Genomic DNA, 14,073 nt, shown 5'->3' on the forward strand with positions numbered 1-14,073 from the left:
GTTCTCATATCCTGATCTAATTATTGTGACTGATGGCAGGAAAAAAAGAAGCAACTCAAAAGACCAAACCAAGAATATACCGATGGAGGAATCCAGGATTCTTACTATCCAGGGACTAAATGAATGTTATCTGGGTTTTTTAAAACAAAGCCAGCTATGCAATTTCCCTCATCAAATGCATGGCAAAACCGATTTGCTCTGGCACTCTTTCTCAAAAACCCAAATCGTTACTCCTTTCCAGTAATGTCTGAAAACTGGAATTTGATGACAATCACACATATAAAAGCTGTTCTCGAACAGGCTTATCGAAGGGCTCTGATACATATTTGTGGCTTCTGTATCCAAGTCATCCATAATTAAAACTTCTGGTGATTTTATTACGGTTTGTGGATTGTTGTCCTGAGTGGAAATCAAGGCATTCACCCCGTTCCCCAAATGAAGACAGGAGACCACTGTATTTGGGATAAACGGGTGAATTATTGAATTAATGGACCATCTATGTTAGCAAATGGCTCGAGCAGCTTTTAAGGACAGGTTGCAGGTCAGGGCCATGCTGCACATTACGGGTATCCCTGTGGATCAGGTTGAGCCTTCCTTGATACTTTTACTCAACCAGGGCCAAGCTACACATGACGAATGACACTTGAACGGCAAGTGGATTGAGTGGAGGGCAAGTGAACAGGGAGGAATACACTTGCCGTTCAAGTGTCGTTCGTCATGTGTAGCTTGGCCCTCAGAGATTCTTCTGCAGGTCTATTTGAGGTTCTTCCACACTGATGCAGGAACAAGAACTAGCTAGAAGTCCTCCTTTTCCAATTCTCTTCTCCACCCCTCTAAAATACTTGATACACAGAACGTCAAATGACTTGCTGCCTGTCTAATAAACTCCAGAGCCGCTTATTTCCATAAACCCAACCCACTCCTCCATTATTTTCCTTCCAAGCTCCTGCCTATTAAGAACAAATGCCCTTGACTGAGGGCCAAGCTACACATGACGAATGACACTTGAACGGCAAGTGGATTGAGTGGAGGGCAAGTGAACAGGGAGGAATACACTTGCCGTTCAAGTGTCATTCGTCACTTGTAGCTTGGCCCTCAGTCACACGGCCGCAGCAAGTGTCCTACTGGGCACTTGAATTTCCTAAAACTCAGGGCCCAGGTTCAGCCTCAGACCACAGCGCGAAGGGACAAAAAGTTTTCTGCCATTCTCCTGCATTGTTTCCCTGATTCAAAATGGTATGGGAATGTTATTTGTTCTGTTGTTGGGGGGCGGCTACACAGGCAGCTCTACAATGAGGCAAATCGCACTCCCTGTTATCATTTTGACTCAAGGAACAGTGCAAGAGGTAAGGCAGAAACCCCGTTCTTCCCACACTCTTCAGCCCCAATCTGAATTGGGCCCACAAACTCTCAGGAACTGACTTACCAGCAGGGAACCCACTGCAGCTGCGTGCCTGACGGGATACTCCTGTGTTGATTTGGGGTGATGTTTTCAATTTGCAGTTTGCCACACACCCCTGCTTTTGATAGACCTTCTTGTACTTGTGTACAGGGCTCATTTAGAGGGGGAACGCACCGGAACACAGTTCCGGCAGTTCCCTAAAGAGGTCAGATGTCAGGTGGCCCCGCCCACCTGACTCTCAGCCATTTTGGGCCCGTTTCAGCCTGGATTGGGGCTGAAATGGCCCGGATTGGGCCTCTGGCAAGTGGTGGATCACTCTCCCACTCAGCAGCAGCCCAATCCTGACCTTTTTGGGCCCCTTTTCGGCCATTTTCAGCCCCTTTTTGCCATTTTGGGCCCAATTTCGGCCCTGAATGGCCAGGATTGGGTCCAAAACAGCCAGGATAGGTGATGTCAGGGGGTGTGGCACATGCAAATCAGTTATGCTAATGACACACTGCCGGTGATGTCAAGGGGCGTGGCATATGCTGATAAGTTATGCTAATGCGTTCCTCCAGCTCTTTTTCTATGAAATGACCCCTGCTTGTGTATGTTGCTGTTTTTGCATTCCTCGACGTTGATGCTTTTTGTTTTCTCAGCCCTCCTGCCAACCTTGTTTATCCTGTGCCAAGAAGTGCCAAGCCTGTCCTCTGCCCACAAAATGCAGCAACTGAGGGCCAAGCTACACATGACGAATGACACTTGAACGGCAAGTGGATTGAGTGGAGGGCAAGTGAACAGGGAGAAATACACTTGCCATTCAAGTGTCATTCGTCATGTGTAGCTTGGCCCTGAGTGCTTGGTTGGTGCCACTCAGCAACCCAAACGACTAAGCTCATTTTTAACACCACCAAACAAGCCTTCATAGACCAGCTTCATTTTCTTCCACACGCTGAAAAATCACAACCAGCCTTCATGTAACTGTATCAGATTCCTACCATCACCACCACCCACTATGGGCCAAGCTACAAGTGACGAATGACACTTGAACGGCAAGTGGATTGAGTGAAGTGCAAGTGAACAGGGAGAAATACACTTGCCGTTCAAGTGTCATTCGTCACGTGTAGCTTCGCCCTATGTTGTGATGGAGGAAAAGAGCATTTGGATTACCTATTTCTTACCCTCTGTGGGTCTCCATCAATGGGAACAACTTACTGCAGGACACCCTTCTGGGTCAGTCTCGCATATGTTTACTCAGAAGTAAGTCTGGTTGAGTTCAATGGGCCTTGATTCTTGGTTAACGAACACACAATGGAGGATTTTCCAGAGAATCTCTGAATTACTAGAATGTGACTCGCAGCTGCGGAAATGAATCAAGTCATTAGGAAAAACATACGTGGCTCTTCTCAAATGGGTTTTTTGCTTTCTATTAATCTCCATTTAATGTTAACATGGGGGAGGGCGACTGGAAAAACTGGACAGGGCAGAACAGTCAAGGACACGCTTCTGGCTGCTATCAACAGATTTATTCTGGCCTCTTGGATGACCTCTTTTCACTTCTAGGTTTGCTGAGACAGTCAATTTCGGAAGTCTTTTTTACGGTTGAAAAAAGCTATTAGCAAGAGGTAACCCACCCTCAGAACCAACTGTACAAATGATGATATCTCAGGGCTTTTGGTATAATGTTTGGTGTAGTGGTTAAGAGCGGCAGGACTCTAATCTGGAGAGCCAGGTTTGATTCCCCACTCCTCCGCTGGAAACCAGCTGGGTGACCTGGGGTGAGTCACAGCTCTCTCGGGGCCAAGCTAGTGACGAATGACACTTGAACGGCAAGTGGATTGAGTGGTGGGCAAGTGAACAGGGAGAAATACACTTGCCGTTCCAGTGTAATTCATCACTTGTAGCTTCGCCCTCAGAGCTCTCTCAGCCCCACTCACCTCACAGGGTAATTATGAAGATAACAATAATAATAACCACTCTGAGTGGGTGTTAAGTTGTCCTGAAGGGCGGTATATAAATTGAATGTTGTTGTTATTATTTTCTGTATTGTTTTTCTCACTACATTTCATTCTTACATCCTCAAGAGACTTTTTCTTTGCATCATACAATGTTGACTTCTTCCTATTGGACCGTTCTAGTTTCTCAGCATCAGTTCCTGGGATACTACGGCCCTTGTATTGCATTTTGGGACAACTCCTTTTTAAAAAAGTTAGTCCATTGTTCTATTTATTTATATCCCGCTTTTGGGAATCATCCCTCAACAAGTGGCTTACAATAAGCCGAAAGGTTAAAATAACAATAATAATTGTGCCATGGTCATGTTTCCACTGACTCATGGGTGACGCCATCTACCTCAAGGGGGTTTCACAGTAAGGAATGAGCAGAATTGGTTTGCCATTGCCTGCCTCTGTCTAGTCGCCTGGACTTCCTCGGTGGTCTCCCATCCAAATACTAACCGTGTTAAAATCTGCTTAGTTCCCAAGCTCTGATGAGATGGGGCTAATCAGGGCTTATCAAGCTGCTTAAAATTGCAGCATCCAATAAAATATAAGTAAAACCCAAGGAGATCATTATTAAAGGCAAACCATTGTCCTGCACTCCACAGTGATTCCCTCCACCATTGAAGCATTTACCAGGAAGAGCTCATTTTGGCAACTCAGCTCTGACGGTGCAATCTCCGCAGGTAAACCCTGGTGTCCGTACAGTTGGAGAAACCACGTAGTTAAGGATGTAACCAGTTTGCTATACAACCCTTGAGGTTATTAAGAGAGTGGAAAGGACATATTGAAACAAGACTCGACAGTGAGGTTTGACTGTTCCCATTTGTTCAGTGATCCTAGTGAAATATATTTCAATCCTTGCTTTCTTCATCAGTTCACACAAAGATCCCAATCATAATAAAATAATTACAAGTATACCTCCTAAAAACAAACATGATCATCCGACACAGTAGATCTATGAGCAAAGACCATTCAGCAGATAATTCAAGGAAAAGCATTTGTGGGCATGATTTCTATAGTTGAAACTGAGACTAGGAAAGGAATTGGCTGAGACTAGGAAATGATTCCAGCTAAGGAATCAGCTGGATAGTTGTAATCTACACATGAAGCTCAGTCCTACCCTTTAGTTTTACTCTTTGCCCCCATAGGGTTGCAAAGTCACTGACAGTACTGTACTGAAAGCCAGTGTGGTGTCATGGTTCAATTGTTGGACTAGGACGTGGGTTCAAATCGCAGCTCAGGTGGAGGAATAAGCCTCATTCAATCATTTAAAGGGCCTGAAGCGAATTAGAGTCCCATCTAAAGTGACAGTTTTCCCTACCTGTATTTGAGTTGTTTTGTTCCCTGAGCAGCTGGAATGTTTATGAGCATTCCATCGCAGCTCAACCGTGTTAAGGGCTTTGCCACCATAAAGACAATGCTATATAGATTTGTTGTTGAATTTGTATGGTAATCCAAAGAAGACTTAAATCATTCTAAGCCCACTGAGTTCAATAGATTGAGGAAGTTGTAACTGTTTAGAATCGTAGTGTTAGAGATAGTCAAAGTGCATTGAAAGTGTATTATTCAACGTGTGTGGAAATGGCCATAGTCAAAGTAATGTGGATTAAAATAAAATCTGGGGAAAGTGTCAGGCCCTTCACACGTGGACTTCTGTTCCAGTGGATGTTATGTATATTTATAAAGCAACATTTTCAAAGAAACAGACCTTAAAATATGAGAATTTCACTGCTAAGGGGTTCCCTCTGTGTTAGGACTTGTTTAGAAATGTACCATTTTCAGCCCCCAAAAGAAAATTATGAAATCTGTAGCAATCCATGTTAAAGCCGCAGAAGAAGAAATTCCTATGGCACAAAGCCGGATCTCATTCAATGATTTTCAGTCCACACGTTGTTTCAAAATGAAGTCCCACACTCAGAATTTATTCTTCTTATCAGCAAAGAGGAATCTTCTGGGTTTTTCACTCTGTTAGGAAAATGAAATGAAATGAGCGGAATAAAATACACATATTTTATAACAGTTGATGATGAGCAGTCAGGAGTAATCTGGACCGAACTTGGACATATTTGTGTTTTTTTAAAATGTATCTTCTCTTTTATTTTTAATCAAAGAAAATTAACACATCCTGACAGTCTTTTGGAGGGAGTAGAATCTATCTTGAATTATTGAGCTAAATAAACGGGAACAGAAAAGACTCGAGATTAGCTATGGAATGGACCAACCACAACGGCACTAGAAAAATCTGTTTACGGAAATGAGCTTGAGCTGTGACTTGTGAAAGCTCATACTCTACCACTAAGTTTTGTTAGTCTTATAGATGCTACTGGACTCTTGTTCTTTAACATAGGTTGAACATTCAACTGTACCTTTTGACTTGGCTTTGCACCTGTTCCCTTCCCAGGGACAAAGGAAATTTTCTCGTAGATGTTGTCTGCAGTGGCAACTTGCCTTGATGATGAGCTTTTGGACAAAGGTGCTGGGATCTTTTCATACGTATTCTCCGTATAGCTCTGTGTCCTGGAAGATCGGCCCGCTTTCATGCAGGCTTGCTCGTAAGCCTCTTTGGGCCTTAGCGGTGAAGATCGAGGAAGGTTTTCAAAAGCTCGTTCTTGGGCCCTGCGCTTAGCCCACTCGAAAGGAATCTGTTCGTAAGGGTCATCACTGACAGACGTGGTGAGTTCCTGTGATTTCAGTTTGTGGATCTGACCATACAAGTTCTCCCTTGGTGAATCAGATAAAGTCTCAGAAGGGGCTGGCATTCTATGCCCTTCACCAGTCTTTGGAGAGGTTGAATATAATGCTGATGGTGTCTGCTGCAGTCCTAGAGACTCTGTGGGGGTCTTTGGTTTATTAGGTAACTTGGGAGATAATTTTGGAGGAGTTGATGTTGGAGAGTTCAGGGTGGTCTTTTTTGGTGCCATAAGAGAGAAAGACGGGTTGCTCTGGGGCAAAGTGTTCTTGGATTGGTCTATGCTAATTTCAGAATAGACAGTGGCTGGAGAGCAACTTTCAATAAGATCCGTTCTTTTGCCATACACTTTATCAGGTAGCTTAGTACTCATATTTTTGCGATAGGGGTTCCCTCGGCCAGGGTCTTCTAGATTTTGCGAGTGATCTGTGACGACTTGATCCACATCTGGCAGTACTTCCGAGGTCTTGTCCTTCGGGTGCTTCAGTGCTGCATAAACAGCGGCTTCATTGCTTGAGGCCCCCTCAAAGACCTCTGCCATCAGCAAAATGCTCCTGTCTGGGATGGGCGGAGCTTCGTCCAGATCCTAATTTGATAGATAAAGAAAAAAAAATACTGAGATGCAAGGTCAAACTGTGACAGGATGCTCTCAAGATATTTTTTATTATTTAGTTATTTCAAATTTCTATTCCGCTCTCCCTGCGGGCAGGATAAGGGCGGATAACATATTAAAATACAATAAAAATGCATCCACAGTAAAACATCATTAAAACAGCAGTGTATTTCTATTAATACACATTTAAAACGGGATGGCGGACAGCCTTCACAGGGAGGGTTAAGATTTTATACACCCTTTTTTCAGGCCAGCGGAGCAAGATATGGGAGCAAGGTTTATGCAAACAGCTCATATTATAAGCTGTTCCAGATTGGTTTCTTAAAATGCTTTTATTGTTTGTTTCTTACAACATACTACACACGGTGCTTTACATCATTATCAGTGGGGTAGCAGGGAAGATCCTGCTAGCTGGCTAGCAACAGCTGTGTAAAACCTGGAAGAGTTTGTTTCTTCTCTGTTAAGGGAGCCCCATGGTGCAGAGTGGTAAGCTGCAGTACTGCAGTCCAAGCTCTGCTCATAAGTCATAACCTAAGTTCGATCCTGGCGGAAGCCGGGTTCAGATAACCGGCTCAAGGTCGACTCAGCCTTCCATCCTTCCGAGGTCGGTAAAACGAGTACCCAGTTTCCTGGGGGTAAAGTGTCGATGACTGGGGAAGGCAACGGCAAACCGCCCCGTAACAGAAGCCTGCCAAGAAAATGTCGTGATGCGACGTCCCCCCCATGGGTCAGTAATGACTCGGTGCTTGCACAGGGGACTACCTTTACCTTTTTAAAGGGTACTTAAAAACTGAGTACACCGAGAGCTGTGAGTTTAAGGGCAAGAGCCAAAGAGCTCCTGTTGGCACGAGAACCATAGCTAGGGGCTACCAGAAGAGGCCTTTTCTTCCTCTTCATCTGTATTTCTATTTTATTTTTTTTGTAAGCTGCTTTAGGTCTATACTGGGGAGAAAACCAGAATGCAATTAATTAAGTAATTAAATGACATAATGTACAACAAACCCCTCCAATCTAAAGGAGGAACCCAACTTCAAACCCTTTCGAGAAAGACTATTGGAAAGAAGGATAGTGGGTGGCCAGCCAAATGGTAGAGTGGGAAATAGCACATGGGGTGCAGGAAGGGAAGAAAAGCAAGCAACAAATATGGGGAAGTTTGGTGTCTCCAGGGAATTGATCAAACTCACCCGTACAGCATGGTAGACCTCTTCCCTTTTCCCGTTTATGTATAGTGTTTGTGCTACTTCAACCACAATTCTTTGAAAAATTGTTTTAAAAAATGTAACCCTAGTTTGCACAAAGAAGTAGCATGTCAGGGACAGGGAGAAGGTCTTTCACTTCTTCCTGACTTTATCTTCTATGTGCTGGAAGAGTTTCTATGGAGAATCATTCAACCGTGATGTGATCTCTCTCTGATGTTAGTGGGAGAATTAAGCGCATGTTTAATGTTCCTTCTAGAATCTGTCTGACTTATAATCACTTCACTTGGATTGGATCATGTCCAATATTTCTCCTTCTTGAAAAAATGAATACCTCTTTAGAACTCACGTCTTCAAGGTCAGCCTCCAGGCTCCACGCTCGCTTCTCCTTCGATAAGGACTTGTGTTGTTCTTTAAGCTTTCTCCTCGAATTTGAAGATGGTTGGCTGGGAATGTCCTTCACTATAGGACTGGCGGCAGACGAGCTTCTGGATTCTTGCCTGGCTAGGTGAGTACTAGGCAGTTCTGAACTTGGCTTAGCTGGTGCCCGCTGCTCTGGAGAGATTTCATCGTATACGTTTTTTTCTTCCAGCTACACATTCAAAGGAAAGGGACAGAGGAAGAAACACAAAGTCCGATAACCTAAGCTATTATAAACAGGATGCTGCTCTATATTGACTTTGAGCTTGACTCTTGACGTGTTCTTATGGGCAAATTGATCTAATGGGCAGTCAGTGTGGTATAGTGGTAAGAGTGTCAGATTTGGATATGGGAAACACTACTTCAAATCTGATGTGGAGTTTGTTGGGTGATATTGGTCCCTTCACTCTCTCTCAGCCTAACATGCCTTACAAGGTTGTTGTGAAGATAACACCTGGAAGAAGATAAATATGCAGTAGCATGGTAGGAAGATGCGTGTAACCTCCCCAAGGTGAGCAATCACTCCTTAAGCCCTGATTTTATCTTAATTAAGAAAATTAAAATAAGCGTGAATGAAAATAAATGAACAAAGGCTGTTGATTTGCTAGAAAGGGCAGGATGGTTCTACCATTTATGGGTGGAGGGAGTCAGAGGATTTTTCAAATTGAGACCCACCTTCGAACAGGGTGCTGTAAGATTTTCTCCAAATGGCACAATTTCAGAAATCTGATAGTAGTTGATCAATTCGGCGAGGCTTTCGTGGCTATGGGAGTCTCCCGAAATGACATAACGTCCGTTCTTTTGGCTGCTGATGACAAAATGTCGGCATCGATCTTTGCCTCTGCAAACAAAACGCGTCTTGGTTCATGACAACATTGCCTGTAACCCAAGGTGCCCATCGGTGTCTGGAAGCAGAGACTTTGGTGAAACTCTGGAGAGATCTCCCAGCTATGGGTTATAAACCCCACCTCCAAGAAGTTACCAAAATCTCAGCATTAGACCGCACGTTTCATGTCTTGTAGTACAACTGAGATGAAGGCATTCTTTCTTTATTATGTAGCTGACACGTAGCAAGTGGGGTTCAATTTGATCTGTCTAGACAGCTTCACCACACTCAGCCATCCAAAGGTTTCCTGTTATCTCAAAAATGCTCTCTTCCCATTGTGCTTGGAACAGACTCTTTAAAATTTCCTTTCCCTCCCTTCAAATCCTTCCACAGAATCCACCTTTAACACGAAGTCACTTGGTCCCCTTTCCCTACTGAAACTAAACATGCATAATGCTAATGGAGGCAGGTTCCACCCCGGCAGGTCCAAGCTGTTCAAGAACAACCGAATTGTTCAATGAAAAACTGGCTCCCTGTTTGCAGTTGGCGAACAGACCTCGAGCCGGACCGGTGGGTGCTCAAACACCCCCAACCTTCAATTCTCTCCCCTCCCTATGCCCTTACATCAATTTTTAGCCCGTAGTTCGCTTGGGGAAGAGATCCTGTACTCTTCAAAGTTTTAGGACCGTATGGAAATGATAAATAATAAAATAATCCCCTTCCCTGAGCATCAAATGAATTTCCCACTTTCTAAGAATAACTCAGTACCCTGTTGTTGAACTCCTTTGTCAAATTAAAGCAGCATTCGGATACCTTTTGGAAGAGAAGCAGCGTGGATTCATGGCCAGTCCCCAGAGGCGGACTGAATTCAGGGGTGTAATGTTGGAGTGAGAAGATGAGAGAGAAAGAATCCCAGCATATGTATGTGGAAACAGGAGCTGTTTTTGCATTTGACCACATAGAGCCCCGACCGCAATAAGGCTGTCGTAGACAAACTGACGGGCACCCTCTAAACATTAACCAGTCTGACTTTGCATGAAGTTCTCTCTCTTTCTCCCTCTTATCATTTGTGGTGCCGATCAGGTTTGGCCAACTTCTGCATTCTCAGGAGGTGCTCCATTTCCCAGACAATTATCTAGTGTCCCGAAGTATATTTGACGCAGGAAGCTGACAATACTGCCATTTTTGGGCATCTGTGCCTTGTCTTGTAGGCCTTCTGCAGATATCACATTGACCAGTGTGGGAAACAGATGCTCGGTCTAGGTGAACCAGATTTGATGCTGCAAGCTTTTCTTCCCCTTCTATGGTGGGGGACTCCTTGGGTAGACCACAGTTCCCCAAAAGTCTAGGACAAATGATGTAAAGATACTCTTACCCATCCCTAAAAAGAGACACTACATTCAAAGGCTTACCTGTAGGAAAGGATATAGCCAAATGCTCTTTCACGTAACCTGATAAGAAAACAGCCATAGTCTTTATCTTTCAGGAGTTCTTCACTCTCCCTATGAAAAAAGAGCCATTTCCATTATGGTCCGCCACAACCATATTATGCAGCCGCTTTCAGTCTAGGGCTGCGTTGGCCACATGTGAGATTCCCTGCCTCCTTTGTCCTTCGTATGGCACAGCAGTTGAATTTCACCCAGCCCACTCTGGCCCATTTTATTCTGCAGAGTAAAAGGACTATCAATTTCCAAAACAGAGGGCGGCGGGGGCGGGGGGGAGCATAGCAGACCTGATGAGCATTCTTTAAAGAGTATATAACAGGGGTGGCCAAACTTGCTGAATGTAAGAGCCACATAGAATAAACATCAGATATTTGAGAGTTGCAAGACATGATGCATTGAAGTGACTTCAGATGAAGAGGCGGGTTTGGGGCAGTGTCCTGAAAGTGACATCACAAGAAGGGGTAGGGTTTTGCTGCAGTATGCTGGAAGTGACATCATCAGAAGGGGTGGAGCTTGGGAAGAACCATCACATGACCTTTGACTTGGAAGTGACATCACAAAAGTGATGTCACATCCTTGCTAGGCTTCACTTCCAAAGTCCCCAGGTATTTTCTGAGTCAGACCTAGCAACTCCAACATTTTTACAGAAAATACGAAAGACAGGGAAAGAAAGAAGGAAGGAAGGAAAAAAGGAAAAGGAGGGAAAGACACAGAAAGAAAGGGAAAGGGAGGGAAATAAACTAAACGAAACTAAAATGTGTGACCACAGTGATACTCAGAGCCGCACCGGATGTCTAGAAGAGCCACATGTGGTTCGCAAGCCGCAGTTTGGCCACCCCTGGTATATAAAGACTCCTATATCATGTCTGCTTGCAGTCCCACTGTAAAGCTTTGACTATCCACATCAGTGGGGGTGGGGGGAGCCTGTTTATTCTTAGCTCTAACCGTAACCATTATTTCTGAAAATAGCTGTGTGGTTCAATCTTATGCAAGACATACTTAAATGCCTTCAGTAGAAGTCACCTAGTCACTGCTGTGGCCAAACCCAGTTTGAAAGCTGGGACTGCATAGCTGCTGTTTAGCTGCAAATAACTATGGGATAAAGAGGCATTTCCCCCTGTGTAATGCATGCATTTTCATCATTGTTTATTCCTTAATAAATCGGCATTATCCATTTTCCATTGTATATTATGGCATACGTTTGATGTACACAAACTACCCTACAATGAGTCAGTCAAAGCAAACAGTGAAAAGTAAGGAAACTGAAACCTCAGAAGAAAATGCAGAAAGGGAGAAAACCAGGATTTTAAAAAACTCATCCCCAGCACCAGTTGTATCTAATTAATAAAATAAAATAAAAGATAATCTATTGCATTAAAATATCACCAGATGATCGCCAGATGATCCTTAGTGAATGCTCAGAGTCGGCACCCAAATTTGCAGAGTTCTGTCACAGAAAAACATCCACCAAAATTTCCCCCCATCAATTGATCTCTATGCCAGGAATAACCTCGCCTGCTCAACACCTCCCTGACTTTGTTATTTTTTTTTCTTTCCCAAGATGCAAATCCTATCCTGGCCTATCTGATTAAGGAGATGAAAAAGAAATCTTGCACAAAGCCAGCTCTGGTCAAATTCCTCTTTCTGAAGAGAGAGGCAATTAAGCTAAAACATTCCATTGCTTTTACGCCTCTGCTATAGGGCAGAGGATGGCTTACTTCCTGGTAATGAATCCGTGAAACCACACTGGTAAAGTGCCGTCCTGTGACAGAAAGGGAGCTTCATTCTCCAGAAACCATCTCAGCACCAGATCTTTCAGCGTCTCCAAGGGTTGCTCTGCAACTCCTAAACTGGATTCCTTCCCTAAAAAGAATGGCTGCTGTTTATTCTCCATCCCGTCCTCTGGATAGGACAGAGTTGAAGGGCAGGGGAGGAAAACAGGTGTGCTGTATATATTCAGGCCTACAAAAGATCTCATTTGCTTATAAGCATTTTGCCTGAGGGTTAGCCATAAATCATATTTTAAAAAAAGTTTTCTTGGCATTGTCTCACTTGGGGAGGTTCCCTTTTCATGTCTACCCTGAATTTAGGAACGGAGGCACGAAAATGTACGAATCCAGATCCAGTCCAAATGATGTCACTGTGAAAATACAGTAAACGTGCTGGCCGTGAACAATTACTCTTGACGTTTGGGAGCACGAGAAACCCAGTGATCTCACAAGCCATTCTGGTGCCTCGCTGCCTGGTTTCATTTTCGCAGGCAGTGGGAGGCAAGCTTGACTGAAAACAAAGAGTGACTCGCCGTGGGCAGATGTGTGTGTGATTGACCCCAAAAAGGAGAGGCAGCATCTGGAGTGAGGATCACGGAGTTGGGGAAGCTGCGTTTCATTGTATTCCCTGCACTCTTCCCCTGATTGGAAATCAGCAAGAAAAAAATCCAGGTTCTTGCTGACTTTCCCCCTCCTCTAGCAAAGTTCGTAGCCTCTAGGGAGAACATTTCCACTTAGAAGAACAGATGGGAAAAGTGATTTCCCCTTCCTGTCCTTGCACTGACCCCAATCAAGACTGGACTCCCTGCAGCTGCTTTCAAACCCAAATTCCATATTTGGGGTTTTGATTCCAGAATTCCTGCTTATTGAGTAATTAAGCACTGGAAGGGGCTTCACCTGTTCAGTCTGTGGCAGTAAAGAACTAAGTCTTGGGGGATTCGGTTTCGTTTTCTCAGCCATGCCGGACGCTCCTCTCGGCTGGTCCGGGAGGAAACGACCGGGCACCCTGACCGGGCGGCTGATCCGTAAGGATTAGCCCCCAGGACTCCCAGGGAGGGAGCCAGGGTCCGGGACGCGGCGGGAAGAACTCCCCGAAATCAATGCGGGGGGGGAATTGCCCGTTTGTCCCTATGGAGGCCGGCAGATGTGCGCGGCGCCTCGAGTGCCGCCGGGCAACGAGAAACGGCAAGTAAAAGAAACAGGCGGAAGCCTGTAAACAAGCGAATCCCTTCTGTTCTACAAGCGTTTGTGAAGGAGAGGTTGATCTGAAGAAGACTCGCTCTTCCCCTTCGTGGAGTTCCAGAATTTTGTTGGCGCCCCCCCCCCAAAATGGCAGCAAAGAAGCAAAGTCCCGCTCTCGGTAAGTCAATCTCGGCCACCTTGCAGAAAGGGGAGTCGCTCGAAGAGTTGGTGCGCAGGGCGGTGGTGGAAGCCATAAAACCCTTTGTTGACAAGCTGAACGAAACTGATCAAAGGGTGGGCTTAATTGAAAGCGAGGTGAAAACCATTAAGGCAGCAGCGGGGGGGGGGCAGAAAAGTCTGCTCTGGAAAGTGCGTCACTTGTGAAGGCTACAAAAAAGGAGCTGAAGTTGGTGGAGAACCAACTGATCGGGCTACAGGTGGAACGAACGCAGACAATTTTGCGTCTCCAAAACGTGAAAGAGGAGGAAAATGAGGATCTGTGGGATTTGGTCTCGGAACTACTGGCGACACCCGCGAGGACGACTAAAGAAG

The 14,073-nt window shown here is 44.8% G+C and overlaps 1 protein-coding gene across 1 annotated transcript; it reads right to left on the reverse strand.

Annotated features, from left to right (window-relative positions):
* Positions 1-4,307: 4,307 nt before the first annotated feature.
* Positions 4,308-9,999, reverse strand: SH2D7 (SH2 domain containing 7). The gene is made up of 5 exons (XM_055002902.1): positions 9,939-9,999; positions 8,975-9,140; positions 8,229-8,471; positions 5,748-6,656; positions 4,308-5,346 (listed from the first exon to the last, which is right to left on the reverse strand). The coding sequence occupies exons 1-5, from the start codon at positions 9,965-9,967 to the stop codon at positions 5,296-5,298; spliced, it is 1,398 nt and encodes a 465-aa protein (XP_054858877.1). The 5' UTR covers positions 9,968-9,999; the 3' UTR covers positions 4,308-5,295.
* Between the last annotated feature and the right edge of the window lie 4,074 nt (positions 10,000-14,073).

This window comes from Eublepharis macularius, chromosome 18, assembly GCF_028583425.1.
Source record: "Eublepharis macularius isolate TG4126 chromosome 18, MPM_Emac_v1.0, whole genome shotgun sequence".
NCBI classification, from domain to species: domain Eukaryota; kingdom Metazoa; phylum Chordata; class Lepidosauria; order Squamata; family Eublepharidae; genus Eublepharis; species Eublepharis macularius.